The sequence below is a fragment of the Protopterus annectens genome, chromosome 2.part0 (genome assembly GCF_019279795.1).
Source record: "Protopterus annectens isolate FY-2018-M chromosome 2.part0, PAN1.0, whole genome shotgun sequence".
Classification (NCBI taxonomy): Eukaryota; Metazoa; Chordata; order Ceratodontiformes; family Protopteridae; genus Protopterus; species Protopterus annectens.
Genome location: NC_056728.1, coordinates 595300326 through 595327502, shown reverse-complemented (window position 1 = coordinate 595327502; position 27177 = coordinate 595300326). Strand labels below are relative to the sequence as shown.

General features: G+C 45.0%; 1 protein-coding gene across 1 annotated transcript in view; it reads left to right on the top strand.

Moving 5' to 3' along the window:
• ELP1 (elongator acetyltransferase complex subunit 1) overlaps window positions 1–27177 on the top strand; it is a 1639125-nt gene that overhangs the window by 211277 nt on the left and 1400671 nt on the right. The window contains exon 6 of the mRNA XM_044060975.1: window positions 4084–4169. Within this exon, the coding sequence (XP_043916910.1) occupies window positions 4084–4169 (86 nt within the window). The remainder of the gene's footprint in view (window positions 1–4083; window positions 4170–27177) is intronic.

The window sequence follows — 27177 nt, the reverse complement described above, 5'->3', positions numbered from 1 at the left end:
CCTCTCGAATGGAAACTAGACCCACAAATCTTCAACATGATAACAGGGAAATGGGGATGCCCAGAAATAGATCTATTCGCTTCCCCTCACAACTGCCAGCTACAAAGATTCTGTACTCGGACTTATCACAAGCAAGCATGGAAAGTGGACGCCTTTTCATTCAGCTGGAAAGCCCTTGCAGTATATGCCTTCCCTCCTCTGCCTCTCCTCTCCAAGGTACTCCAAAAGGTCAGACAAGAGAAGCCAAAAATGATACTGATTGCCCCAGACTGGCCACGCCAGCACTGGTACCCAATCCTAAAGAGCTTGTCTCAAGGCCCAGCCTGGACATTGCCTCTAATACCTCATTTGCTGACCCAGCAGAACAATCAGATCCTGCACAGCCAACTCAGAACCCTAGATCTGGCTGCATGGCCGATAATGTAATCATTCAGCACACACCTCTCTATAAAGCAGTTATGGATGTTATTTTGGAAGCCAGGAGGCCCAGCACCAGAAAATCTTATGCAGAAAAATGGAAGAGATTCTGTGCTCGGAACCAAGCACGGGGAATTGACTCGCTTGAACCAAATATTCCTCAGATTTTGCAATACCTAACTGAGATGCTGGACAAAGGCCTGTCCTTCTCATCAATTAAGATCCATGCCTCTGCCATTTCAGCTCATTACAATACGGAACCACCTATTTTTCTCATCCACTGCTAAGACAGTTTCTCAGAGGGGCCAAAAACATAAGACCTCCAAGGAAAGCTCCAATTCCTACATGGGACCTCAAATTTGTCTTGGAAAAGCTCACTCTGCCTCCTTTTGAGCCTGCCAATACAGCAGAGATAAAACACTTGTCATGGAAAACTGCTCTTCTCCTAGCAATAACTTCAGCAAGAAGAGTCAGAGTTACAGGCACTAATGGCTGTGGAACCTTTTATTATTTTTCATCAGGACAGGGTTTCTCTAAGGACAAACCCGACATTTATGCCTAAGGTAGTGTCCAGCGTGGCTCTTAACCAAACCATACATTTGCCTACCTTTTACCCAAATCCACAGAATAAGGGAGAGAGACTTCTGCATACTTTGGACATACACAGACAGCTACGCTTTTACTTGGACAAGACTAAAGCCTTCAGAAAGACTGAGCAACTCTTAGTGGCATATGCTGCAAAGGAAAAGCCATTTCAAAACAGACTATTTCAAAATGGATAGCCCACTGCATTCGTTTCTGCTATTCACAACATGGCAAATCAGTGCCCAAGGGCATTAGGCCACATTCTACCAGAGCAGCAGCCACTTCAGCAGCCTTCCTTAGAGGAGTACCAACCAAGGATATTTTGGAGGCTGCAACATGGACTTCAGTGCACACTTTTACAAAGCACTACCATTTACCTCTCTACTCTAAATCCAGAGCAGGCTTTGCCACTGCAGTTCTGCAGGGCCTCATAGCCACTCCAAACTCTGTTTAGGCCCAGCCACCCTACCTCAGCTTTGGGATTCAACCCAAGTGTAATGACTGCAACAGTGAAACACGATGAACATAGTACAGTTGTGTACCTACCATAAATGTAGATGTTCGAGTGTATTCACTGTTGCAGTCCAGGTTACCCTCTCTCCATCCCCCTTTTTCTTTGCTGGGACTCATCTGTACCTATCTATTCTATACAACCTATGTGGTGTATTTGCTTGTAAATGAAGGTTATGTGCATGATTTTTTATGATCATAATTTTTACAGCCTACTCTTTTGGGGGCACCTGACATCTGGGGCAAGAAAAACTGAAGAAAATGGCGTCGGCTGCATCTTTTATACCCCTGGCACACTGACGTCAGGGAAGAGGCGACAGCAACCGACGCCGGACCAGGACTTTGGAATTCAGGCTGACTGCGGGTAGCCTGCCAGCAGGATAACCCAAGTGTAATGACTGCAACAGTGAATACACTCGAACATCTACATTTATGGTAGGTACACAACTGTACTTTCTTGATCTTGTTGGAAAACTCTTGTGGATCCAGAAAAACAGATTCCAGCAAGTAGTACATGAAAATCACAGTTGTGGTCCAACACTGAATCTGCTACTGTCTAAATTGCCTCAGTTTCAGACTGCACTTTATGTGCCTGCAAATCCTTGCCATCTCTCAGGACATGTTATTCCAAGCATGTGCTGCTGTGACTAGTAGCTATCTGGACATTTATATTCCCTCTCCATGTACAGGAGAATGATGGACTCTCAAAAAGATTTCTGTGTAAAGAAGCTATTCCTCATCACTTCTACCATCTACACTGGTAAGTTAGCCTTCTTTTTGCAAATGGAGAGGGATAAGGATTCCTCCTCCTTTTTTGATTCTGCTGAAGAGCCGCCTTTTGGGGAGACATAGAGGATGACATATTTGCTTTGCAGTGGCAGTTGCATCTTCAGTCTTCATTTAAAAAGCCCGTTATCTCTCATTCCGTAATTGGGATGGCCTGTGTTGTTTCTTGAGTTTGCTTCCATCTCCCTTTCCCTGGAAGTCAGTTCTGTAATATCCAAAGTATGATGCTTGAAGGTAAACAGATGTTTGCGAGGGATTTTTTTCACCCAGCAGATATGGATCCTCTGCATAGGTCTGATCCTGAATGCTCTCATATGAACCCAAGGATGAAGTCCTTTGTTTTGCTGACCCATCCCCCAAACACTTGGGGTTTTGTCTCCAACCTTCTCTCCCTTTGGGTAGGACATTTATGGTCTTGGGTAAAGTGCTAACAGTATGTCCTCCTTGTCCATCTTTATCCATCTTATGTTAAACCTTTTGTCCTGCATGGCCTAGTTCTAGCCATCATTGATATTTGGGGGACCAGAACAGAATGTCCTCCCTTCTCAAGTCTTCAAATAAATCTACTTCTGCTGTTGACATTCACTATTGTAAGCTTTCAACTTCAGTGCCTATTCTCACTACCTGCCTTCTGTCAGTGCTCTGGATTTATGTTGTCCGTTTTTGCTGTTCTCTCATCTAGTAGGTAAAAAGCAGACCATTTGAAGTCTTTTCTTTATATCCTGCCCTCATCTACTCAGCATTTACTAACATGATATAAGCTGTATACAGACTTGCTTCATATTTTCCTTTGTGGCTCACAGAATGCAGTGAAGTACCACAGTATAAAGGATTAGTCCAGATAAAAATCACTTCATCTAGCTGATCTTGGAGACTGTCTTTGATACCATCTCTGTGGGAGGAATAAAGATACCTTGACGTTTCCAGTAGTTTATCCATTTAAGTAGGTAGATGGGCTTGTTTTTTTGGTCTGTAGCAAAGAACTAGAGATGTGTCTTGGCAAATGTTGGGTACAGTGAGAAGACAGAGCAGTCTGAGTACCTCTTGAGTCCTCTCTCCTTCATGCAGACAGCAACATCGTTTGATCCTTCACTGTAGCCCTTTCATGTGGCATTTCACAATTCAGCCTGGTGATAATCGTAACCAACTGCTGTTTTCTAGAGGAGTGGCAGAAGGGGGATAACAGGAGATGATATGCTGCTTAACTTACACAAGGATTAATATTAAGTAAATAGATTTTTGTGAGAATGTGTTATTGCTGTGTAATATACTACCATGACTTCAGAAGTGGTTTAAGGAAGGATGTGTGGGTACCTTGAACATATGAAAGAGTGTATGTGCAGAGCAGACAGGCAGCTGCCAAGGGAATTATCTGTAAGATTAAAATAAAAACAGGGTAGCTTCGGTTAGTGTCTGTGTATATTCACAAGTTTTTTGTTTCCTTTTTACTTTGTGCACACAGCATTTCAGAAGATGCAATTCATTTTTGGGGCATGCACTTCTGTGATGAGAAGCATATATAATCCTATTAAATAATTTGCAAGGATTTAATTAAAGCTTTAGGGTTCCAGAAGGTCTTCCATTCTTGAGAGAATATGTATTTCACGTGTTTACTATTTCTTGTTTGGAAAGGTCAAAAGCAGCAGACTCCTACACTTGCTTCTTCCACTTTAGAAGTCATGATTTTGCTTTAGCTTAATCCTTTATGAAGAAGGGATAAACTAAATGTTGCACAGATTGAAATGATATCTGAAAGTTTAATGATAGTACTTTTTCTATCCTTAGGGAAGTTTATTACTGTTGGATGGGGTAAAAAAGAGACACAGTTTCATGGCTCAGAGGGCAAACAGGCAGCTGTACAGAAACCAAAGGTAAATGCTTTATTTATAAATACTTTGTTCATATCAATTTTTTGTCTGCTTTAGAACATCTTCCTTTTGCTGCATGTTCATACTTTTGAACCTTACATAATATTGGAAAACCCTCAAATGCATTATACACACAGTATCATTTTCAACAGATGTTTGCACCATTAGGGATATAGGCAGCTAGCTGTGTGTGTGTTTTTTTTTTTCTTGTTAGCCAGTTCATCAGGTTATCCTTAAGATTGTATTTTAATTAACTTTACAGTACTGCCAGAACACGATTAACAACAGCAACTGCACTGCTTCCAAAGCACTTTTGTGGTGTGGAGTACATTTATGCTGTTCGAGAGCAGGAGTGGAAGTACTGTGTTGATAAACAGAAACATTGGTTGCTTAGGTTAGGAGTTCTCACATTTTTTGTGTGTCTAATTTATTGGAAAACTAGTTGAGAGGCAGAAAACCATATGGTAAATATTCTGAAATATATCAGAATAAAGCATATTGTAAACGCTCATTACAAATGGACATTTGGGAGATGACTTGGCTGGCCTCTCCATTGCAAGTGGCATCACTCACAGCATTGTTGGGATGGGTGTGCATTTTGCTGCCTTAGTGAGATTTAGTGTTTGCCCTTGGCCCATTGTCCTTCTTGTGCTTGGCTGTGACTGTGTCTTACTGTGGCCGGTCATTTTATTGCCTTCATGCTGAGTGCCATTGCACTGGATTTCTGTACACACACATCCAGACTCTCAATTCCCTGCTAACCCTCCTGTAGCCCAGCCGCACAGACAGACACACACATCCAGACTCTCAATTCCCTAACACCCCTGTAGCCCAGCCACCCAGACAGACACACATGCGCTCACACACACACATACACACACACACACACACACACACACACACACACACACACAACTTCATTTATACCCCTAGAGACAAGTGCACACACATCCACTCACTAACATCCCCCCCCCCAACTCCCATGTGTTTGCTGAATGTACTTGCACTGTAATTGCTTCCATATGAGTGAGTGGGTGATCACCTTCTTTTGATGGCTTTCAGTTTTTCCTGCAGTAGTGAAACTTTACAAGGCTGAGTGATTCTCAGTGTAAATTGAGAACAGCTGGCATTTCACGAGGAGAGCACATGGGTAATCAGCCTTAGCCACTTTGCTGGATTGTTGTAGTGTCATGCAGCTTTGCCAGTGACACAGCCTTCTAGGTTTAGGGCCCCGCTAGTGGGAAACCTCAACTTTAATGAGATCTAAAAATCAGCAAGGCTTACTCATAAGGAAAAGCATTCATGTCAAGACTTTCTGTTTTGGTAAGCTTCTATGAATCCCAGTTAAGGTCTTCAATTTTTTAATACTCGCATGTCTTCTTTTTCACATATTTTTACTTTTTTTTTTATTTATAAATTTCCTACAAAACTTCTGTGAGTAGAAAACACTGGTTATCTGTTACAGTTGTAAAAAAATCCATTTCTATAGCTCACTTACCATCTGCCCTTTGTAGTACTTCATAATTTCACTCATGACAATGTCTTTATTGTATCTTTCTTTGTCTTTTCAGTAAATTGTTTCATAGGTCTTTTCTGTATCGTTTTTTTACTTTCTTTTCATGTATTTGTTGCAACTACATCACCGCACAAACCAACAACCCTTGTCTAGTACTGTAGTAATGTGTATCTGTCAACACATTCATAAATGCCACCTTTTCTGTACATTCTGTGCTAGATGTGGAGGTATTTCTATTTTCTTTTGTTTAGTAATATTCCTTTGCATCTTTTAACTATTTTTTTTATTGTTCTCCACATTTTTCATACAATTTTCTCTCCAACTGCATCTTCTCTTCTTTCTGTACGTTCATGCTTTTCCTTCATATATTACCTATTCTCACTGTTTTATATGTGTTTGTTATATCTTTCTTCTGTACAAGTACTCCATCTGCACTTTCCCTTTAGTGGTCTCCCTCCCACCATTCTTCCCAGAATATGTAGCAGGATCTCATATTAACATGATTCTGCCACAATGTATGAAATGTAATTTTAGCTTCATTCTACAGAATGTTTTTCTGTATGTTAAACAACCCTCTACCATTAATAACATCACACCTCTCGACCTCTAAGAGTAAGAAATCTGGACAAAGGCCCCAGAATAGGGACAGATTTTAAATATTGCTCTTACAAACGTAGAAAGTTGTTACAATGACAGTATTTGTGTTAGTAAAGTATTTTCTGAAGGATATGAAGTCTGAAACTCGGTTATAAGTCATTATTTAGCAACTTCAAGCCTCAGTGATTTACCGGAACAACACAGAATATATGAAGAACAACCAAAAGTATGAGGCAAAACTATGGATATTCTGCAAAAATCTGGATAGTTGAGAGGTGTGAATAACATTACGTTCATTGCTGCTAATATTTGCCCTAACCGACATATTGTCCAAAAAACATATCACTACAGTTGGTCCAGTTTTTACATCCACATTTTATTGCATGTATAAAACATCAGTCCCAGATGTAACCTTTTTTCAATTTTTAATATTTCTCGATCTGCTTCCCTTGTCATACTTACATAATTATATAATCTGTACTAAACTCCATCATGTAAATAATCACAATTTGATTTCCTTCCCTTTTTTGCCACTGCCATCCCTTTAATTTTTCACTTAATAGAATTCAACATCAGGTTTGCTATTTCAGAATATTCTCTCAAACTATCATATCAGTCTGATCCTTCTGACAGAACAAAGTGGTTTAAGTTTCCTGATTTGTCTGGATATTTTAAATCTACACAGTTAAGGCTCATATACATAACACAAGCAGAAGGTTATAATTCAAAGTGGAAAGGAGTGATGATGAAGCAAGGGGGAAGTTCAAGAAATAGTGGGATTTTCATTGCAGATCCTTAAAGATGACAACAACCATACATAATACAGAATCCAGACTTGGAAAACTTTAGAATACAAAAATAAGAAGACAAAGAGGAAAAGTAGAAAAGGAGAGTTAGTAATGGAGAAGTTAAAGAAATAGAAACTGAAGTTATGGAGTACCTGCAAAGTGAAGGATTCAGTGTAGAAAATTGAATGCAGAAAACACCACAACCAGGATAGAGCAATGGATATCCAAGCTAAGGAAAAACCAGTGGAACAGGAAGCAATTAGTCAGGTACCATATCAAGATAGTTTTGAGTCTTCTACAGGAAACCAGTGTAAACGTTCACTTGAAGCTAGACAGCAAGGAAAGGAACAGGCAACTGTGGAAACTCTGATGCAGTCAGTGTTGAGGAGTGATAGGCCAGTGAGTTCCCATTTGACAGAGCAATACATGGCACAGGATGAAATTGAAGAGAAGGTACCACAGGAAGATGCTATAGAATGCCCACAGGAAATGGAAAACAAGAGATGTGCCCTCAGTTTGGAAGAAAATGAGCTAAGAGAAGAGTTGCTTGATTTAGGACATGGGTAGATATAAGATCAATGAGAGAAATAGACTGCAGAAGGTCAGTAAAACCCAAAAGTCAGAAGTCTGATAAAACAAATGAATGTAGTAATTAGGACTGTCCATAGAGATCTGTGTGATATACCAGACGTAAACAGGATATATTACTGTGCTGCTAAATTAATACCTGATAAAGTTCTACCACAACAAGACAGGGTAGCAGGGGAAAGGAAGGGAAGAAATTGAATACCATCATGGAAGTATTGAATAGAGGAAAACTATAAAGCATTTAAGACAAAAAGTGTCACTGTTAGAAGACTATAAAAGAGGGAATAGAGCAACAAAAATACTAAAAAAGATAGATATGAAAAAAACAATGCACAGTATTAGAACAGACCAGTATCTGTCCTGCACTATCACAAATAAACTAAAAATTTCAGCACAGGCAGAAAAACATAGAAGATACACAGATAGACATAAAGGAAAAGTACAAAATAAGCAATTTATTGATGACCCAAAAAAGTTTTATAGAGAATTGGGAAACAAGGTAAAAGGAATTGAAAGATTGTCAAAAAAGAAGAAATAGATACATTTTGGAGAAATATCTATGAAGATCTCGTGGAACATAACAAAGATGCTAAATGGATAGAAGTAGTAAAAGAAAGAATAAGAAGTTTAAAGGTGCAGGATATGAAATGGGATGAAGCAACAGCCAGAGGGATTGAAACAAAGTTAAGAAAAAATTATAATTGTAAAACCCCAGGCCCAGCTGCAGTACCTAACATTTGGTTAAAATATTAACATCTTTGCACGAAGATTTAGCCATGAGTAAAAACTATTAATATGCACACCCCGAACAGACACCAACCTGGCTAACAACAGGAAAAGCAATGCCCCTACTTAAGAGTGAACCTGTAAGCTACCCTAAGAATCATAGACCAATAGCTTGCCTTCCGATGGCATATAAACTGTACACGGGAATTGATGCTGACAGAGTTTATAGTCATTTAGAAGAAAACTCAATTATGGCAGTAGAACAAAAGGGCAATAAAAGAAAGTCATATGGAACAATGATTCATTTGTTGTTAACTAAAGTCATACTGGAGAACTGTAAAAAGGGGAAGAATTTAACTATGGCATGGATTGACTATAAAAAAAGCATTTGATAGTATCCCACATTTGTGGATAAAAGAGTTCTTAAAAATGTATAAGATATACACTACACTGATTGACTACATTACAGAGACCATGAAACAGTGGCAGACCACTTTGCAATTAAGCCATGACAAAGCACAGATTATTATCCCAGGGAAAAAATTCAAAGGAGGATGTGTCACCAGCCATTTATTAAATTGGTAGTTACTCTGCAGAGAAGTGTGTTCTCTGAAGCAACAATAAGTGCTTAATAAAAATCTAAAAATCATAATGATGACTGCTTTTACTCTGTATACATTACTAAACTGGGGAACAGCCTCCCAACAAACATCAAAAATATCCCATCTCATTTACTGTTTAAAGTTTCGAAAACAAAACGGCTGTACACTTGTAACACTCTCATTAATAAGCTCCAATGTTAGGTAATCCAATCTCACCTTCATTTTTACATATGGGTTCGGAGCGATCCTCGGCTCCGACTCGGACGATTTTCAAGCTCGAAGACTTCTGGTTGACTTGTGGCTAAGCAGATATCCCATGGTGCACCAGTGCAATCCCCAGATCTCATTTGCCGCATCGACGAGTTCGGATGTGCTTCTCTTGGCTCTAGCCAAGTTTTTGCATTTTTCATTAACTAGTGTTTTTTTTGCATATTTACTGAAAATATACATATATATAAGGCTTTATCTTAATTGTCTTGTGGTCTTGTGTGACCGTAGTAGTAGTATCCTGTGTACCAGTAGCTAGGCGCAGTTGCGCTTTTTGCCTAAATCGTTAGTTTTGGCAGTTTTGCCATTTTCCTGTTATTTACTGGAAAGTATACATATAGGGTTTACCTTAATTGGCTTGATGTTCTTCATTCCACATTGCTGCAGTCCTAACTATTGGGTAGTCCGCTGTCCAGTCGGCCCGAATACCAAAGTATACGGCTGACGTCGGTCCGGGCGCATTAGACTGACGTCAGTACGTCAGGGTACTAATGCGCATGACCGACGTCATATCCTCAGTCTTTTTTGCAGCATGGTCCGATGCAGAAGCAGTTTTGCGAGTGCAGGTTGGCGTTCTGAAATTTTCTGAAGCCGGAGTTTCAGACCGAATCAAAGTTGGCTAAGTACCCCGTTGGGGAACATTTTGTTTTTTTCTTGCCTCAGTATTTAACCGGATGTCAGAAAAAGTGAATAACTGTATTTCTTGTGGGAAACAAATACCTCATAGGGATTACCATACCTTGTGTATACCTTGTTTAGGGCCTGAGCACGACGTTGTTGGATGCCGCTCTTGTGCTAGATTTAACAAACGCACTATTAAGAGACGGTTAGACTGTGCCAGGTTAGTGTTTGGGAAGCGTTGTAATTATAAAATGCCGTCGGATGCTCCGGCGCCCGCTTCGTCCAAAAAGCGCAAGGACAAAACAGCAAAGCCTAGGGTTGATGAACCGGCAGTCCCGGACGTCGGTTCTTTAGAAGGCTCAGTGGAGCCAGAGGTTTTGCCAGGAGTTTCTTTGGAGTCTCAGGCAGAGACTTTACTGTTGCAGGATGTGCCTTCTCAGGAGGTAGGCCAGGCTGAGGGGGCTTCTCAGGTAACTGTTCTTCCCTCTCTTCCCAAGGTAGTTAAAGCCTCTCCTATTGTTTCCAAGACTTCTTTGAGAGGTAGGCCAAGTTTAGCTTCAGTGGGGGCTTCTCCTAGCACTTCAGGTTCTGTGCCTAAGAAACATATGCTTAAAATGGCAGAAGATTTGATTACTCTGATTAGAGGTTCTATGCCCCCTCCTGATAAGAGGCCTAGGGTGGAACCTGAGTTTGAGAGTTTTGAACAGTGTTCAGAGGCTTCTGAGTCTTCTGCGGAAGACGTGCAGGAGTATCCTCCTTATTCTGATTCTGATGTGGATGATTCCACTCCTACAGCTTCTCCTCCTGAGGATTTCTCATTTTCAGAGACTCTGCATTCCATGAGGGAGCACTTTAAATGGGAAGGCCAAGATTACTCTGATTCCAGGAAAAGGCTTAGGGAATTCTTGTTTTTACCCCAGCATAGGCCCTTGGCTATACCTCCTGTGTTGAATGTGGTGGAAGATGTTTTTGCAGAGGCTTCCCTGAACCCTGATTCTTTGCCTCCTGCTCCTGTTAAACCTGATAGGTACTATAGGGTGCCTGAAGCTCATAAGTATCTTTTTAAGAGTCCTAGGGCAGACCCGGAAACTGTTTCTCAGGGACCTAAAGGTGTTAAGGCCTCTGTTGTTAAAAACCCTGTTCCTACTGATAAAGAGGCAAGGGCTTTGGATAGATGGGGAAAGAAAGTGTATACTTCTTCCACTTTAGCCATTGAATTGTCAGTTTCACATGCTAAAATATCAAAATTATCTCCTTTCACAATTGAAATCTAAGGTGGATGCTTTGGCGGAAGGTATTGAGTGTAAAGAGTTGCTGGATTTAGTTCATGTGTCTGAACAAGTGGGTAAGCATTCTTTGCAATGTGGTTTTGATGCTGTACAGGCCTCCTCGAGGGTGGCTGCCACTAGTTCTGTTCTTCGCAGGCATGCCTGGTTGAGGGATCAGAATTTAGCTGAGCATGTTAAGACAAGGATTTTGGATGCTCCTTTACAGTCTGATGTGTTGTTTGGTTCGCCTGTGGAAGCAGTTTTAAAGAAAATGGAGGACAAAGCTAAGTCTATGCAAACTGTAAAAGATTTTTGCAGGTGCAGCCACCAAGTTTAGTAGAAATTGGCCTACTAAGGGATGGACATATCCTGCTTATGATTTCCAGTCTAGGGGTAGGTCTAGACGTGGTAGGGGCAGAGCTCAAGGTTCTTTTAGGCCTAGAACAGGGAGTTCACCTGCTCAGACTTCTGGTGAGGGCAGGGGTCAGTCCTTTCGTAAACAGACCCAATGACCTGCCTTTTCAGCTGCCAGTAGATTCTCGTCTGGCAGCTCCTTTGGGAGGAAGACTGTCTCTTTTCAAAGAAAATTGGGATTTAATTACTCAAGACAGATGGGTGTTGGATATCATTCACCACGGTTACAGGTTTTATTTCCATACATTGCCCCTTTCAAAGGCATGCCAGACGTTCCTCCTCCACAAAGGAAAGAGGCTCACAAGCAAGTTTCTCTGTTACTCCAAATAGGGGCCATTCAGCCAGTCCCTGTATCAGAAAGGGGCCTAGGATTTTATTCTCGCCTGTTCCTAGTACCAAAGAAGGGGAACACGTGGAGACCAATTTTGGATTTATCTATCCTCAACACTTATCTGGACATTCCCAAGTTCAAGATGTTGACGTTACAACAGCTTTTACCTCTGCTGGGCAAAGATCACTGGATGGTAACTTTAGATCTCAAGGAAGCTTACCTTCATGTGCCTATAAGACTAGGTTGCAGGAAGTATCTGCGTTTTCGAGCTGGAAATTCTCATTATCAGTTCTCTGCATTGCCCTTTGGCTTATCTACTGCCCAGAGTATTCACAAAGGTTCTGGCTCCAGTGATAGCTTACTTCAGGCTAAAAGGAATTCAAATCTATCCTTACTTGGACGACTGCCTGATTCTGGCTCAAGAAAAGGAAGACTTTCTACAGCATCTGGAATATGTTATAGCAGTGCTAAGATGCCTAGGGTATTCTGTGAACGAAATAAAGTCCAGTCTAGTACCCTCTCAAGACATGTGCTTTCTGGGTGTGAGACTGAATACAGCAGCCCAGATGGCCTTTTTAACCCCGGACAAACAAAAGAGTCTATCACTTTACTTCCATCAACTATCTCATCAGTCCGTGCTGACTGCAAGGACAGTCCTTCAAGCATTAGGGTTCATGGCATCTTGTATTCTGGTGCTTCCCAATGCCAAACTGCATATGAGGAAGCTACAATGGTATCTCAAAATGTATGGACACAGCACTGCCAGGATTTGGACACTGTCATTCAAATAATACCTTGCCTTCAAAAAGAATTTTTGTGGTGGGCTCAGGAATGTCACCTAAACAAGGGACTCTCTGTGACCCGGCCAGAGGCGAGTCAGATTTTAACGACAGATGCCTCGGACATTGCTTGGGAGCTCATCTAAATGGAAAGTGGATACAAGACAAGTGGCCTGCCAGACTACAGCATCTACATATCAACATGAAGGAGATGTTAGCAGTCCAGTTTGCATTAATGGCTTTCAAGGAGTTACTTCTTCCAGGGCAGGTGTTGATTCTAACAGACAACACAACTGTCATGTGGTACATCAACAAACAAGGGGAACACATTCTTATCCTCTATGCAGGCAAGCAATGATTTTATGGGAGACTGCGCTCAGCTTGCAACTAACTCTTCAGGCAAGGTTTCTGCCGGAGCACAGAACTCCTTAGCAGATGTGTTAAGCAGACAAATCATGGATCCCCACGAGTGGAAACTGGATCTTCATGTATTTCAGACATTGACAGTGTCATGGGGAACTCCAGACATAGATCTGTTCGCTTCTCCACTAAACCACCAGCTGCCAAAGTTTTGCACAAAGGGGTTTCATCACACAGCTTGGAAAGTGGATGCTCTTTCTTTCAGTTGGAAAAATCTTCATGTGTATGCCTTTCCACCTCTGCCTCTTCTTTCAAAGGTGCTCTTAAAGGTCAGACAAGACAAGCCAAGGATGATTTTAATAGCTCCAGATTGGCCTCGCAACACTGGTACCCACTACTAAGGAGTCTGGTAAGGAAGCCTCCATGGCCTTTACCTTTGATTCCACATCTGTTATCTCAGAAGGACGGTCATCTGCTCAATGTCAAGCTTCACTCTCTTCATCTAACAGCCTGGCATATTCTGTGTTGAAACACAGCAGGTCTCAACTTCCTCAACAAGTTTTAAATGTGATTATGGAAGCTAGAAGACCTAGTACAAGGAAAGTGTACGCAGAAAAATGGAAGAGATTTTATTTTGGAGTGCAGCAAAGAATTTGGAGATTTCTGAGCCTAATTTGAGTGTGGCTCTTCAATATCTTACTGAGTTATTGGACAAAGGTTTGTCCTTCTCTTCCATTAAGATTCATGCTGCAGCAATTTCAGCTCACTATGATTGTGACCCACCATTGTTTTCGCATCCTTTGTTCAAGCAGTTTCTTAGCGGGGCAAAGAATATAAGACCCCCGTAGAGCTCCTACTCCTGCTTGGGATCTCAATTTTGTGTTGGAAAAACTTACTCTACAACCTTTTGAGCCTGCGGCTACTGCTGAATTGAAATACTTGTCATGGAAGACTGCTTTTCTGTTGGCTATTACTTCTGCAAGAAGGGTGTCTGAGTTGCAGGCCCTTATGGCAGTAGAGCCCTTTTGATTTTCCATAAGGATAGGGTATCATTACGTACTAATCCTTCCTTTATGCCTAAAGTGGTTTCTAGTGTGGCTTTAAACCAAACTATTCATTTGCCTACTTTTTATGCAGACCCCCAAAATAAAGGGGAAAAGATTTTGCACACTTTAGATGTACACAGGCAATTGCGCTATTATTTAAGCAGGACTAAGGATTTTAGGCAGTCTCAGCAGTTGTTTGTTTCTTTTGCTTTGAGTTCGCAGGGCAAGCCTGTGTCAAAACAAACTATCTCTAGGTGGATTGGGTTTTGCATTGCATTTTGTTATTCCCATCATGGCAAGGAGATTCCAGCTGGGATTAGGCCTCATTCCACTAGGGCTACTGCCACTTCAACAGCATTCCTAAGGGGGGTGGCAACTAAGGATATTTTGGAGGCAGCTACTTGGAGTTCAGTGCATACTTTCTCTAAGCATTACCACCTTCCTCTCTACTCTAAGTCTCGGGCTGGTTTTGCCACAGCTATTTTGCAAGGCATGTTGTCAGCTCCTGCTTCTTTATGATTTGCCAGCCTCCCTTACCTCTGCTTTGGGATTCTACCCAATAGTTAGGACTGCAGCAATGTGGAATGAAGAACATAGTACAGTTTTGTACCTACCATAAATGTAGATGTTCGAGGATCCACATTGCTGCAGTCCAATTTACCCTCCCTCCTTCCCCTCTGTGTTTAGGGGTGGTTGTGTAGGTGAGGTTATATGCTGATAATTTTGTATATATTGTACATATTTTTGGTGCAGGTATATTGGGCCTTATCTTTTTAGGGTCTTCTGACATCTGGGGCAAGAAAAGACTGAGGATATGACGTCGGTCATGCGCATTAGTACCCTGACGTACTGACGTCAGTCTAATGCGCCCGGACCGACGTCAGCCGTATACTTTGGTATTCGGGCCGACTGGACAGCGGACTACCCAATAGTTAGGACTGCAGCAATGTGGATCCTCGAACATCTACATTTATGGTAGGTACAAAACTGTACTTTGTCTTGCGTGACCAGTAGTAGTAGTCTCCTGTGTATCAGTAGTTAGGCACAGTTGCGATTTATTGTCTAGATAGTTAGTTTTGGCGGTTTTGCCGTTCTTAATCAGTAGGGGCTCCTATTGATTACTTTCCTGTCAATCGATTATTGTTGACTAGTGGTCTTTAGCAGGGTCCCGCTAAAGTCTTAATCACTTTGCAGTTGCACATTTTTCTCCTACCTTTTGAGCGTGTGTGTGTGTGTGCGTGTTGTGGTATACTTGGTCTGTTTGAATTAGAAGACCTTCACAGGGCTAGGCCCGTTTAACTTAGAGGACCTAGTTCTCGTGTTTCTACTCCACTGTATTTTTATTTGAAAATATTTCCTGTGTGACTGAATATCTGTCTGTTGTTTAGTGAAAGACCTAGTTAACTTAGAGAACCTAGTCCTTGTGTAATTCTTCTGCAGGGCTAGGCCCGTTTTAGTTAGAGGACCTAGTCCTCAGTCATTCTCTTTCTCTTTTCTCCTCTGGTTGCTTGTGTGTTGCAATGTCTAAGGATAGCAAGGAGCACAAACCCTCTGGGTTTAAAAAAGGTATGAAGTGCTTCCAGAAAATGTCTTTGACGGATGGCCACAGTAGCTGTGTCTACTGCTTGGGAGCCATCCATTTGCAAGAATCATGTTTGTTTTGTCATGCTTTCTCTCCTAGAGTGTTGCAGGAGAGAAAGAACAAACTGATACTCAGGGGTCTTCTGAAGCTAACCTTCGAGGAAGCTTTATCTGGTTCTTCGGCTTCTTCGTCTAAGTCTTCAAAGTCAAGATCTGACTCAAAATCAAAAGGTTGAAAAAGACCTTCTCCGGCACCGGCTGATGTTTCGGAGCCACCTGCCAAATTAACAAAATCTGCCTCCTCGACTCCTCAGTCTTCGGAGCTGAAGGAGAGCACCGTGGTTTCAGAGTCGGTCACAGGTGCTTCCGTGCCGACTGCTGAACCCTTGGGAATAGTTTACTCTGGTTCTCGGAGCCGGTCTGTAGAGTCCCTACCGGTCTCCTTGATGGTCAAATCTCCAGTGCCTGCTAGGTCGAGATCCCCAACTTTATCTTCTAGATTTTCCAGGAGTCTTTCAGAAGAAGATGTGGAGAGGGTAGTACTGAGACTCCTGAAGTCGTCTGCCCTGCCTAAATTTTTGTTGGCTCTGATCCAATCTGCTCCGGAGCCACTCGAACCAGCCTTGTCCTCATCCATGTTTCTTCCTCCGAGCCATATTGGTTTTTTGGAGCCGGAGTGCTTGTTACCAATGGAGGAGCCCTCGGTTCCAGCTCCCCTTGCTGTTGCATTGGAGCCGAGTTCGGCTCTGACACGCTCGGCTCCGTCTGTTGTGTCCAGGGACTGAAGCTCTTCTGTTGGCGCCGAGGGGGAGGGTTTGAATCGATCTTCGTCGGTTCCAAGCCTTCCTCTTGGTGCTTCCGCCAGGGTGAGCTCGGACCCTGCATCTATCTCTGAGCCGATGGCTTGGGCTCCGGCACCGTCCTTTGTCTCTTCGGAGCGGGGAGGGTCTTCGGATCCGGAGAGGTTTGCTTTTGAGGTGATGAGGAGTGTGCTGTCACAATCTGCAGCCCCTGCCAGTGGCACAAGCACTCTTCCCCCCCAGGACTCCCACTTCGGTCTCAGTAAGTACTCTCTCTGGAGACAGCAGAGACCCACAGCCTCAGGAGCCACCGGCTGGTGGCCCCCACTCTTCCGGGGCCTCCCCAGAAGGTCCTTTTGAGGAGCCCCCTTGGAAGAGAGTATGCAAGCGGAAGCATATTGACTCCCAGGATGAGTCTCTGACATCGGACACTGACCTCGATGAGTTGGAGGGGTCCCTAAGTCGTCCTCTGATGATGTCTCCTTTGTGGACATTCTAGAGATCCTTAAACAGAGGTGCGACTGGCCAACTGTCAACCCTTCTGATGAGGAGTCTGTGTACTTGAAGGCTTTCGGGTCTCAACTCTCTGCCGTGTCTCCACCTTTCAACGAGCTAATGGATTTGGTTAGTCGGAAGGTTTGGGATACTCCCGATGCAGTGGAGCCAGTCCCTAGAAGACCAAATAAGTTCCTGTCTGCCCCTCCTGGAAAAGAATTCTTGTCTAAGGGAGTTCCCGTAGATGCCATGGTGGTGACGGCAGCCACGAAGAAGGAGTTGGCGGAGACTTCTTCCTCTATTCATCCACCAAACAAGAAGTCTTGACAGATGGACAGATTTGGGAAGCGTTTATTTAGTTCAACTGCTTTTACACTTCGATCTCTGAACTATCATACCCATTTCATGAGGTTGCAGAGGGATCTCCTCAAGGAGTTAGGAGATTCCATACAGGGTGTTTGTCCTGAGGGAGTCCCTGATAGGATCTCTGCTCAGTTGTCCACCCTAAATTCGGTAGTTAACTACTCCATGCGGCTTATCTCTCATGTAGCTGATGGAGCGAGCAGAGCAGTGGGTTCAGGAGTTGCCCTTAGGCACCACTCCTGTATGCGCTTGTGTAACTTTGCGGAGCCTTTTAAGTCCACCTTCATCAACGCCCCATTTGATGGTTCCTACTTATTTGGTTCCAAGTTGGAAAAAACACTCACTTGGTGTAAACAGGAAGGAAAGACTCTCTCTGCCATGGGAGTCCATTTTACCGTCTCCTCTTGACCATACCCCAAAGGTCAAAGGGTAAGATGTGGTTCAAAAAGTCCCAGAGGGCCTTTCCGGGCACACACAGTGAATCCTCCTTCAGAGGCAGAGGAGGAGGAAATGCAGGGACAGTCCGCAGTACCAGCAAGGCTGTGATTCCTTTCAAGGCGGTCTTATCAGTGCTCCTGATGTGGGGCCCGACTGCATTTCTCTGGAGCCAGTCGGGGGGGTCACATCTCTTTGTATTCAGAAGCCTGGCTAAATATAACCCAAGACAAGTGAGTACAAAGAGTTGTTACCAGAGGCTATGTCGTACCCTTTTCCCTTCCACCGCTTGTTCCCAAGAAGATCCCAGATGTTCCACCCAATCACAGGGATCAGGCAACTGTGGAGATCAACAAGTTGCTCTCAGAAAGAGTAATCCAGCCCGTCTCAGCAGACCAGACAGGATCTGGAACTTACTCCAAGTTCTTTTTAGTCCCAAAACAAACCGGAGACTAGAGGCCAATATTGGACCTCAGCAGATTAAACAAATCCGTGAAAAGGGACAAGTTTTGGATGGTCACACTGCAGTCGATACTCCCGTTGTTAGGGAAAGACTATTGGATGTGCTCTCTGGATCTCCAAGACGCCTACTACCATATAAAAATGGATGAGGCGTCAAGGAGGTATCTGTGCTTCCGGCTGAGAGTCCACCATTATCAGTTTCGTGCTCTGCCCTTTAATCTCACCACAGCCCCCAGGGTGTTTACCAAATGCATGGCAGTAGTGACAGCTCACCTGAGACGTCAGGGATTCCAGGTGTTTCCGTATTTGGACAACTGGCTCTTGACCGCCCCCACCAGGCATCTACTTCTCCAAAACATGGATGCCACCATCCAGCTTTTCACTCAACTAGGGATCTCCATAAATTGGGAAAAATCTGCATTACTGCCCTCGCAATCTGTGAATTTTATAGGCGCAGAGGTAGACACAGTGGATATGACAGCTCCCGCCAAAAGAGCACAAAACCTCATCTCACAAGTTCAGCGTCTTTTTCCGCTTCGGAAGGTCAAAACAAAATGGATTCTTCAACTTCTTGGAACGATGGCCTCAACCATTCTGTTAATACCTTTAGCCAGGTTGCACATGAGAATCCTTCAATGGCTCCTGTTCTCCCAGTGGTCGTTCCAATATCTACCGCTGAATCACCCTATTCTGCTGACAGATTCATGCAAAAATTACTTTCGTTGGTGGATAGCCCCCAACAACTTGTTCACGGGAGCTCCCTTTGTGCCTACCCAACCCGTTGCCACTGTGACCACTGATGCCTCCCAGGTCAGGTGGGAGGGCATTATCTTGGCAGGACTGTCCACAGCACATGACAAAAACATGAGGCTCATCTGCATATCAACTTTCAGGAGATGAGAGCGGTGCTTCTGGCGTTGCAAGCACTTCAGGACCTTCTTCCTCCAGGGACGATTGCAATACAATCGGACAACATGTCGGTTGTGTGGTATATCGACAAACAGAGTGGTACCAGATCTTACCCACTCTGTCGAGAGGCCATGCGAGTTTGGGTATGGGTAATTTCTTCCCAGCGCTTTCTGGTGGCAATGCACATTCCGGGGACAACCAACATGATAGCCGACAAGCTATGCCAGGCAATCTTGCTGCCCCACGAGTGGGCTATGAAATGGGAAATAGTGGAACAGATTTTCCGAAAATGGGGACAACCTTGCTGTGAGCTTTTTGCCAGTCCGGTCAATTGCAAGTGCAGCAGTTATTTTTCCTTAATTCCCCCTCTGGGGGAAGCACCCAGAGATGCTGTGGTCCATGATTGGCCCACGGGACTTCTCTATGCCTTTCCTACCATTCCCTCTTATTCCCAAAGTGATACAGAAAGCCAACCAACTGGGAAGCAAGTTAATCCTCATTGCTCTTTACTGGCCTCGTCAGGTCTGGTTCCTCTTCCTCGAGCCTCTTCTCCTGGACGATCCTTGGATCCTGAACCTAGTTCCAGATCTATTGACCCACATGTCAGGTTCGCTACACCACTCTCTCCACACCCTCAAATTGACAGCTTGGCTGCTGCAGTTCGATCTCTAGTCAGGCTTCATGATGTTTCATCATCAGTGTCCCATATTCTTTTATCCTTGCATAAACCATCAACCAGAAGGCTGTATGACAGTAAATGGAAAAGTTTCTCTATTTGGGCATGGAAAATTAAAGTGGATCCTTACACCGCTCCCGTTCCTGTGATTCTGGAATTCCTTTTGGAGCTTTTTCAGCAGGGATCTGCCACAGCCACCATCAAAGTATAATTGGCTGCATTCTCACATTTTTACTTGGGATCTCCAAATGTCAACCTTATGTCTCATAAGTTATGCAAAACTTCCTTGAGAGGAGCCACTTTACTGAGACCACCATTGCAAGAACCTGTGGCTTCTTGGGACTTAAATTTTGTGTTGTCCAAACTAACATCCCTTCCCTTTGAACCATCTCATTCAGCTTCCTTAAAGTATTTGTCTTGGAAGCCTGTGTTCTTAGTAGCTATTACATCAGCCAGACGTGTTTCTGAACTACATGCCGTGTCTATTAAGCCACCTTATTTAGTCTCTCATAAAGACATGGTTTCTTTACGTACCAATCCTTTGTTTGTTCCCAAATTTTTTTGTTTTGCCACTTTGAACCAGTCCATTGAGCTTCCAGTTTTCTTTCCCAATCATAGCAATGCAGCTGAATATCTTTTTCACCAGTTGGATGTTCACAGACAGCTACGTTTTTATTTGCAACGGACCAAAGAATTTCAAAAGTCAGACCAGTTGTTCGTTTCCTTTTCTGATTCCAGATTGGGCTTATCAGTTTCTAAGGTGACATTGTCTAATTGGATTTCGAGTTGCATAGCTTTCATCTACAGTTCGGAGGGCAGACCTTTACCCCACAGGATCAAGGCTCACTCTACCAGGTCTCTGTCTACCTCTGCAGCCTTTCAAGCCAGTGTACCAATTGATCATATCTGTGCAGCAGGTACGTGTGCTACCCCTCACACCTTCATTACTCATTATAAGTTGGATTTGGCAACTAGGGGTAGAGCATCCTTTGTCTCCATGGTGCTCAGGAGTATCTTCCAATGAGCCACCCAAGAATAAGGTGCTAGGGACGCTGTCCCATATGTAAAAATGAAGGTGAGATCGGACTACCTAACATAAAGAAGTTATGTACTCACCATAACGTTCCATGTTGGTAGTCCATCTCACCCTTCATTTTTACCACCCCGCCCTCCTGCCCCCATCTTGGAAGATCTGGAGGTAATACTGTACATTTCTTGGTAGGCAACCCTTTAGTATTGGTTTGTTGGTTAAGGGTTTCTTTCTATTTCTAGTGAGCAGCAAACAAGATCTGGGGATTGCACTGGTGCACCATGGGATATCTGCTTAGCAATGAGCCAACCAGAAGTCTTCGAGCTTGAAAATCGGCTGAGTCGGAGCCGAGGATCGGCTCCGAACCCATATGTAAAAATGAAGGGTGAGATGGACTACCAACATGGAACGTTATGGCGAGTACATAACTTCTTTTTCTTATTCTAATCATTCTAATAAAGATGTCATATCTATCAACAAAACAATCCTGCCCTTTTATCAGTCCTTTTGTTATGTAGCATGATAGAGTATCATAAAATCCTCACATTGTATCTCTCAAGTGAATAACTCTTTGGATAAAGTTATGCATATGCAGCATCTTCTGTCTGTGCACTAAAATTTCAGTGTCACTTTATACATAAACTGTAAAATAATGCTGACTGCTCTTCTGATATATGTATTTCTTTGTCATGTTGTAAATACTATATTGTGCACTTTCATGTAGTGATTACCTGTTACAATGTATCTAGCACATTGTTATGCAGTGTATTTTTATTGCTTGCTCATGCTAATTGCCTTGCAAGTGTTTGCTATGTGGAGCTTTTCTTCCCAGGCTTCTGCTGAAAAGGGGCTTTGCCCATTTGGGCTTCCCCGATAATCAAAGTCAAGTGAGTAAATACGAAATTATTTTTCCTATATATAAAATAAGCCTTGTGTCTTGATAACAAAAGGAACATTTTTTTTCTTAATTTATGGAAACACAGTCACATTCTGAAATACATTCTCTCTTACTTACTTTAAATCCTGCATTTCATGTTCTCCATCCCTCTTATTCTTCGCATTCCTCATCTTCACCTGATTGTAATACTGAATACGTATTCCTATGTCCACATCACCCCCTTCCAGATCTCCCTTTTTGTTCTATATCCTCACTTTTTTCTGGTTCATCATTTTGTAATTTTTTGTTGTCCTCTTGTTAATATTCTGTTGTAGTTCCCTCAGCTACATCATTTCTAGTACAGTCAAACAAAACATTATCCTTTGGTTTGCTTTTTCTGTATTATGGTTTGCAATTAGCCATCACATGCCTCACCTTCCCACATTGTTCACATTTCAGTACGGCCTTATGTTAAGTTGTCTATCTCACCTTCATTCTTGCTGGATGGGTTCGGCAATCTACTAAAGCTCGAGAGCTATTTACTGTCTCGAGGCCCTCCCTATATCCCACAATGCTATGCGTCAGATCCCCAGATCTCGTTTGCCACTTCAGCTACGAGGTTGTGAATTTACTTGGCTCCAGGTCGTATTAATCTTTTTCTCCTAATATTAGTATAAATGTTAACTTTAGTTTTTTTTTCTACAACCTTATCTTATATATATAGCGTTCTGGTTAGTTAATTCACTGTTTACTCCCTAATATTCCCTCTCAGAAACTCGTTTTTAGTTAGAGAGTTCCCCCCCCACCCCTTTTTTTCTTAGTGGCTAATCTCCCCTCTCTTTCCTGTGTTAATAGGGTAGTGTTTAGCTCTTCTACTTTACTACAGTTTGTAGGCTTGTAGTTTTTGTATATATTTATATATATATTTGGCAGTGTAGTTATTAACATTGTTAGTTTAACTAGTGCGAGTGTGTGTGTGTTTTCTGTGTGTTAGTGACTTTTCTTCCTTGGTATCCACTATGTCTAAGGATACTAAAGTCTCAGGTTTTAAGAAGTGTGACTCGTGCTGTCAGAAGATGTCTCTGAAAGACTGTCACACTTCTTGCGTTTATTGCTTGGGCCCCCTACACCTGCAGGACTCCTGCTTGGTCTGTCATGCCTTCAGCCCGAGAGTCTTGCAGGAGCATAGGAACAAGCTCATCTTTAGAGGCTTACTTAAGCCAGAAGGATCCCCGACCAAGCCTTCGTCGGGTAAATCCTCTAAGCCCGCCAAGCCGTCGGCTCCCTGTTCGGAGCCGTCGCCTGGTGGGAGCGCCTGCCTCCTCTTCGGCTCTGGCTGGAGCCGACACCTCTGGACCTCAGTCAGCTCTGACCTTAGTGTCGGAAACGTCTTCAAGCCGAAAACGTTCTAGGTCCCCTTCCCTAGAATTGGTTCGTTCGGCTCCGAGGTCACCATTGCTCCAATCTGAAAAAAGCCATACTTCCCACTCATCTCGGTCTTCCAGGCTATCCGATCATGACTTAGAGAGGGTTGTCAGTAGACTCCTTAAATCACAGGCCCTGGCCAAAATGTTAACCAGCCCATCTCAACAGACTGTGGCTGTCCCGATATCTTCAGCAGTTCCTCCTCCAACTCCCTCCTTGTGTTCGGAGCCGGAACTGGTTGGGGCTCGAATCTTGGTAACGTCGGAACCGATGCCATGCCTTTTGGCTCCCTCGTTGGCTCCAATCTCTTCATTGGTTCCGTCCTTGGAGGGATCCGGGCGCCGAGACTCCGTCGTCGGCTCAGAGGGGGAGAGTGGCATCGGACCCTTGTCGACCCCGTTCTCCCTCTCGGGGCCTCGGCGCAGGTGAGCTCGGCTCCAACATCAGCCTCGGCGCCGTCCCTCTCGGTGCCGGGAGGGGTTCACATCTCTTCGGAGCGTGGACTCTCTTCTCTGCCTGACAGAGGCGCCTTCGAGGTCATGAGGAGCGTGCTGACTCCTGTGTCGGCTCCACGATCGGTCCCTTCGGCTCCTCCCACCATGGTGCCTGCATCAGTCTCTGTCCACCCTCCTGACCCCAAGCATGGAGAACAGACGCTCCAGGTTGCCCCATTGGGTGTATCTTCCTCTTCCGAGGCCTCCCCTGATCATTCAGAGGAGCCCCCTAGGAAGAGGAAATGTAAGAGGAAACATGTTGACTCCCCTGAGTCAGTCACGTCTGACACTGACTTGGAGGATTCGGAAGGGTCCCCAAGGTTCCCCTCTGAGGATATCTCTTTTTCAGACATCCTTGAGATCCTTAGGCAGAGGGGAACTGAACTGCCCTTAACCCTTCCGAGAACGACTCTGTGTACCTGGCCAGATTTGGTTCTCGCCCTTCCACCTCCTGGGTGCCTCCGCCTTTCGACCTGCTCATGGAAGTGGCTCAGAAGGTGTGGACAGCCCCGATCACAGTGGAACCAACTCCCTGCAGGCCCACTAAATTCATTACAGCCCCATCTGACAAACAGTTTCTGACAAAGGGTGTCCCTGTTGATGCCATGGTGGTGGCAGCAGCCACTAAGAAGGAGTTGGCTGACCCTTCGGTGCCTGTCCATCCACCTAACAAAGAGTCTAGGACAATGGACAGGTACTGGAAGCGGATGTTTTCTTCAGCGACCTTTTCCATGTGGTTGCTGAATTATCTGTGCCATTTCACCCGCCTTCAAAGGGATCTTCTCAAGGAACTGGGTGATGCCCTTCAGGATCCATCAGCTGCGGGGTCTCAGGAAAAGATTAACTCCCAGCTGGCGACCCTTAACTCTATAGTCAACTCCTCCATGCGGCTCATTTCTTATGCAGCCGATGGGGAGAGTAGGGCCGCAGGTACAGGCGTGGCTTTGAGAAGACATGCCTGGATGTGGTTATGTAACTTTGCTGACCCCTTTAAGGCGTCCATCACCAATACCCCCTTCGATGGTTCGGCTTTGTTTGGACCACAGGTGAAGGATACTCTTACCAGGTGTGAGCAGGAAGGCAAGACTCCATCTGCCATGGGAGTCCGTTTTTCTACTCCCTCTAGACCGTACCCTAAAGGTCAGAAGAGTGGAAAAATGTGGTTTCGGAAACCCCAGGGAGTCGTGCCTGATGCACGTGGCGAGATCTGAAGTAGGGACTTCATTTGTCAGCAACCTGTGGGGTCTTGGATCCGATATCGGATCCGAGCCGGCAACTATTTATACAGCTATGGATCCGAGCTCCTAGCTCCTCCACTCACCCATAATCCCCTGCTATCCCCAATTGACCTCTGATCTAGTCTGCTGCTTTTAGAAGCGACAGCTGGATTGCAGAGCTCCTGGCGACTTTCAGATAAGTTCTCAAAAACTTGTTTAAAAATCAGAAAAATCTTTCCCTTTTAACGCGTGTGTGTGTTTAGGATCCCTTTAGGTTAATTTTATTCCTTTTTTAGTGTAATCCTCCCCTCGTTGGTCGTAGTGTGTGTTTTTGTGTTTTGGGGCCTGGTGTGCTTGTGTAGTCCTTTTCCTCAGAAATGTCAGAGGCCCCAAAGCCCATTTTTTCTAAGTGCACCGAGTGTGGCCGTAAGCTTTCACCGGCGGATGGCCACACTCAGTGTGTTCGGTGCCTTGGGGTTGAACACCTGTCCTCAGGATGCATGATTTGGGCAGGGTTCAACCCCAGGGCACTGAAAGAGCGGAGGTCGAAGCTGGTCCTGGCGGGACTTTTGCCCCCGTAGTCGGCTTCGGCCTCCGCTACTCCCGTGGCACCTCCCCAGCCTGTGGTGGTGGCCACTCCTGCCCCCCTTCCTCCAGCTGGGATTCAAACTCCCACTAAAGCACCGGAGGATCAGGAGACAAAGAGGGAGAAACGGAGGGAGAAGCAGCACAAGCGGCGGGCCGAGGCCTCCGCTTCGGCCCCCCCAGCTAAGCGGGCTTCTCCCTCCACGGCTTCCAGATCCTTCCGATCACCTTGCTTCTCCCCGGGACCGGAGGAGGAGGAGACCCGATCTCCTTCGAGGTCATCGAGGCGGCACTCCAGGCCTGCCTCGGTGGCCATGTCGAGATCCACCTACAGCCTGTCTGATGCAGACTTGGGCCGGATGATGAGAAGGTTCATCCAGGCCCAGCTGCAGATGGGAGTGCTCCTGCCTCCCCCCCCCCTTTCGGGGGGGGAGCTCAACACCCTTTTTTGTTCCGATAGCTCCTTCTCCGACCCGCTTCACGGGTTCGGAGCGCTTGGAGCCGGGCAGCGTTGGAGCCGGGGGTGGGTCGGCACCTACAGTACTGGGTACTTCGGATCCGACCTGCCCTCGAGTCTGTCGGTTCCATCATCGGATCCGACCTCTCGGAGCCGTGGCCAGAGCTTCGGATCCGAGGGATTCAGTGTGCCTTCGACTCCATCCAGGTCGGAGCACACTGGTCCCTCGGATCCGACGGTCTCGGCGCCGGTTCCGGTCCCTTCATCGGATCCGAGTGGGAGTCGGCTCTCGGAGCCCAGGGAGAGCGGCTCCCCCTTGGCCTTCGATGTAGTGGAGAGGGCTCTGTCGAGGGCATCCAGACCTCCGGCCCTTGTCTCGGCTCCGCCCTGCACTCCCTCTCTGCTGGGCCAGGCTTCCATCACCCGGCCACAGGGACAGCCTGCTTCAATGTCTTAGGTTGTTCCTTTGGAACAGGACATTGCTGGTGAGACCTCTTCGGACAGCCCCCCCGAGGAAGTGCCTCGCAAGCATAAGTGTAAGAGGAGGCACGTGGACTCCCCCGAGTCCTTAACAGAGGACACAGACTTGGATGAAGGGGAAGGCTCCCCAAGATCACCCCATGAGGATGTTTCCTTTGGAGACATCATGGAAATGCTTAGGCTCCAGGGGGGGGGTGGTCTGCCCCCAAAGCTTCCTCCGACGAGTCTGTGTTCCTGGAGGCATTCGAAGCAGGCCCGTCTGCCTCTTGGGTGTCGCCTCCGGCCGACCCCCTGGTGGACCTTGTGACCACCAGGGCGTGGAAGGAGCCGGACACTGTAGAGCCTATTCCCAAGTGCCCGGACAAGATCTTGAGCCCCCCCACAGACCGTCCCCACTGGAGCAAGGGTTCCCCCCTGTAGATGCCATGTTGATGGCGGCAGCCACTAAGAGGGAACTAGCTCAGGAGAGCCCCTCGGTCCATCCGCTGAGCAAGGAGTTTTGATTGATGGATCGCCTTGGGAAGCGGGTATTCAGTTCATTAACCTTCTGGGTAAGGTCTCTGAACTACATGGCACATGTCATTAGGATGCAGCGCGATCTTATTAAAGAATAAGCTGCTCCCCCCCCCCCCCGGAGTCCATGTCGGCAGAGGACAAGCAATTGTACTCCACTCGTATGGCCACTCTGAGATCTGTTTCCAATACCTCTATGCGGCTTCTGTCTCATGCAACTGAGGGAGCCGCTAGAGCTAGCGGAGCGGGCCTAGAGATTAGGCGCCAGGCCTGGCTCTGACAATGTGACTTTGCGGAGCCCTTTAAGGC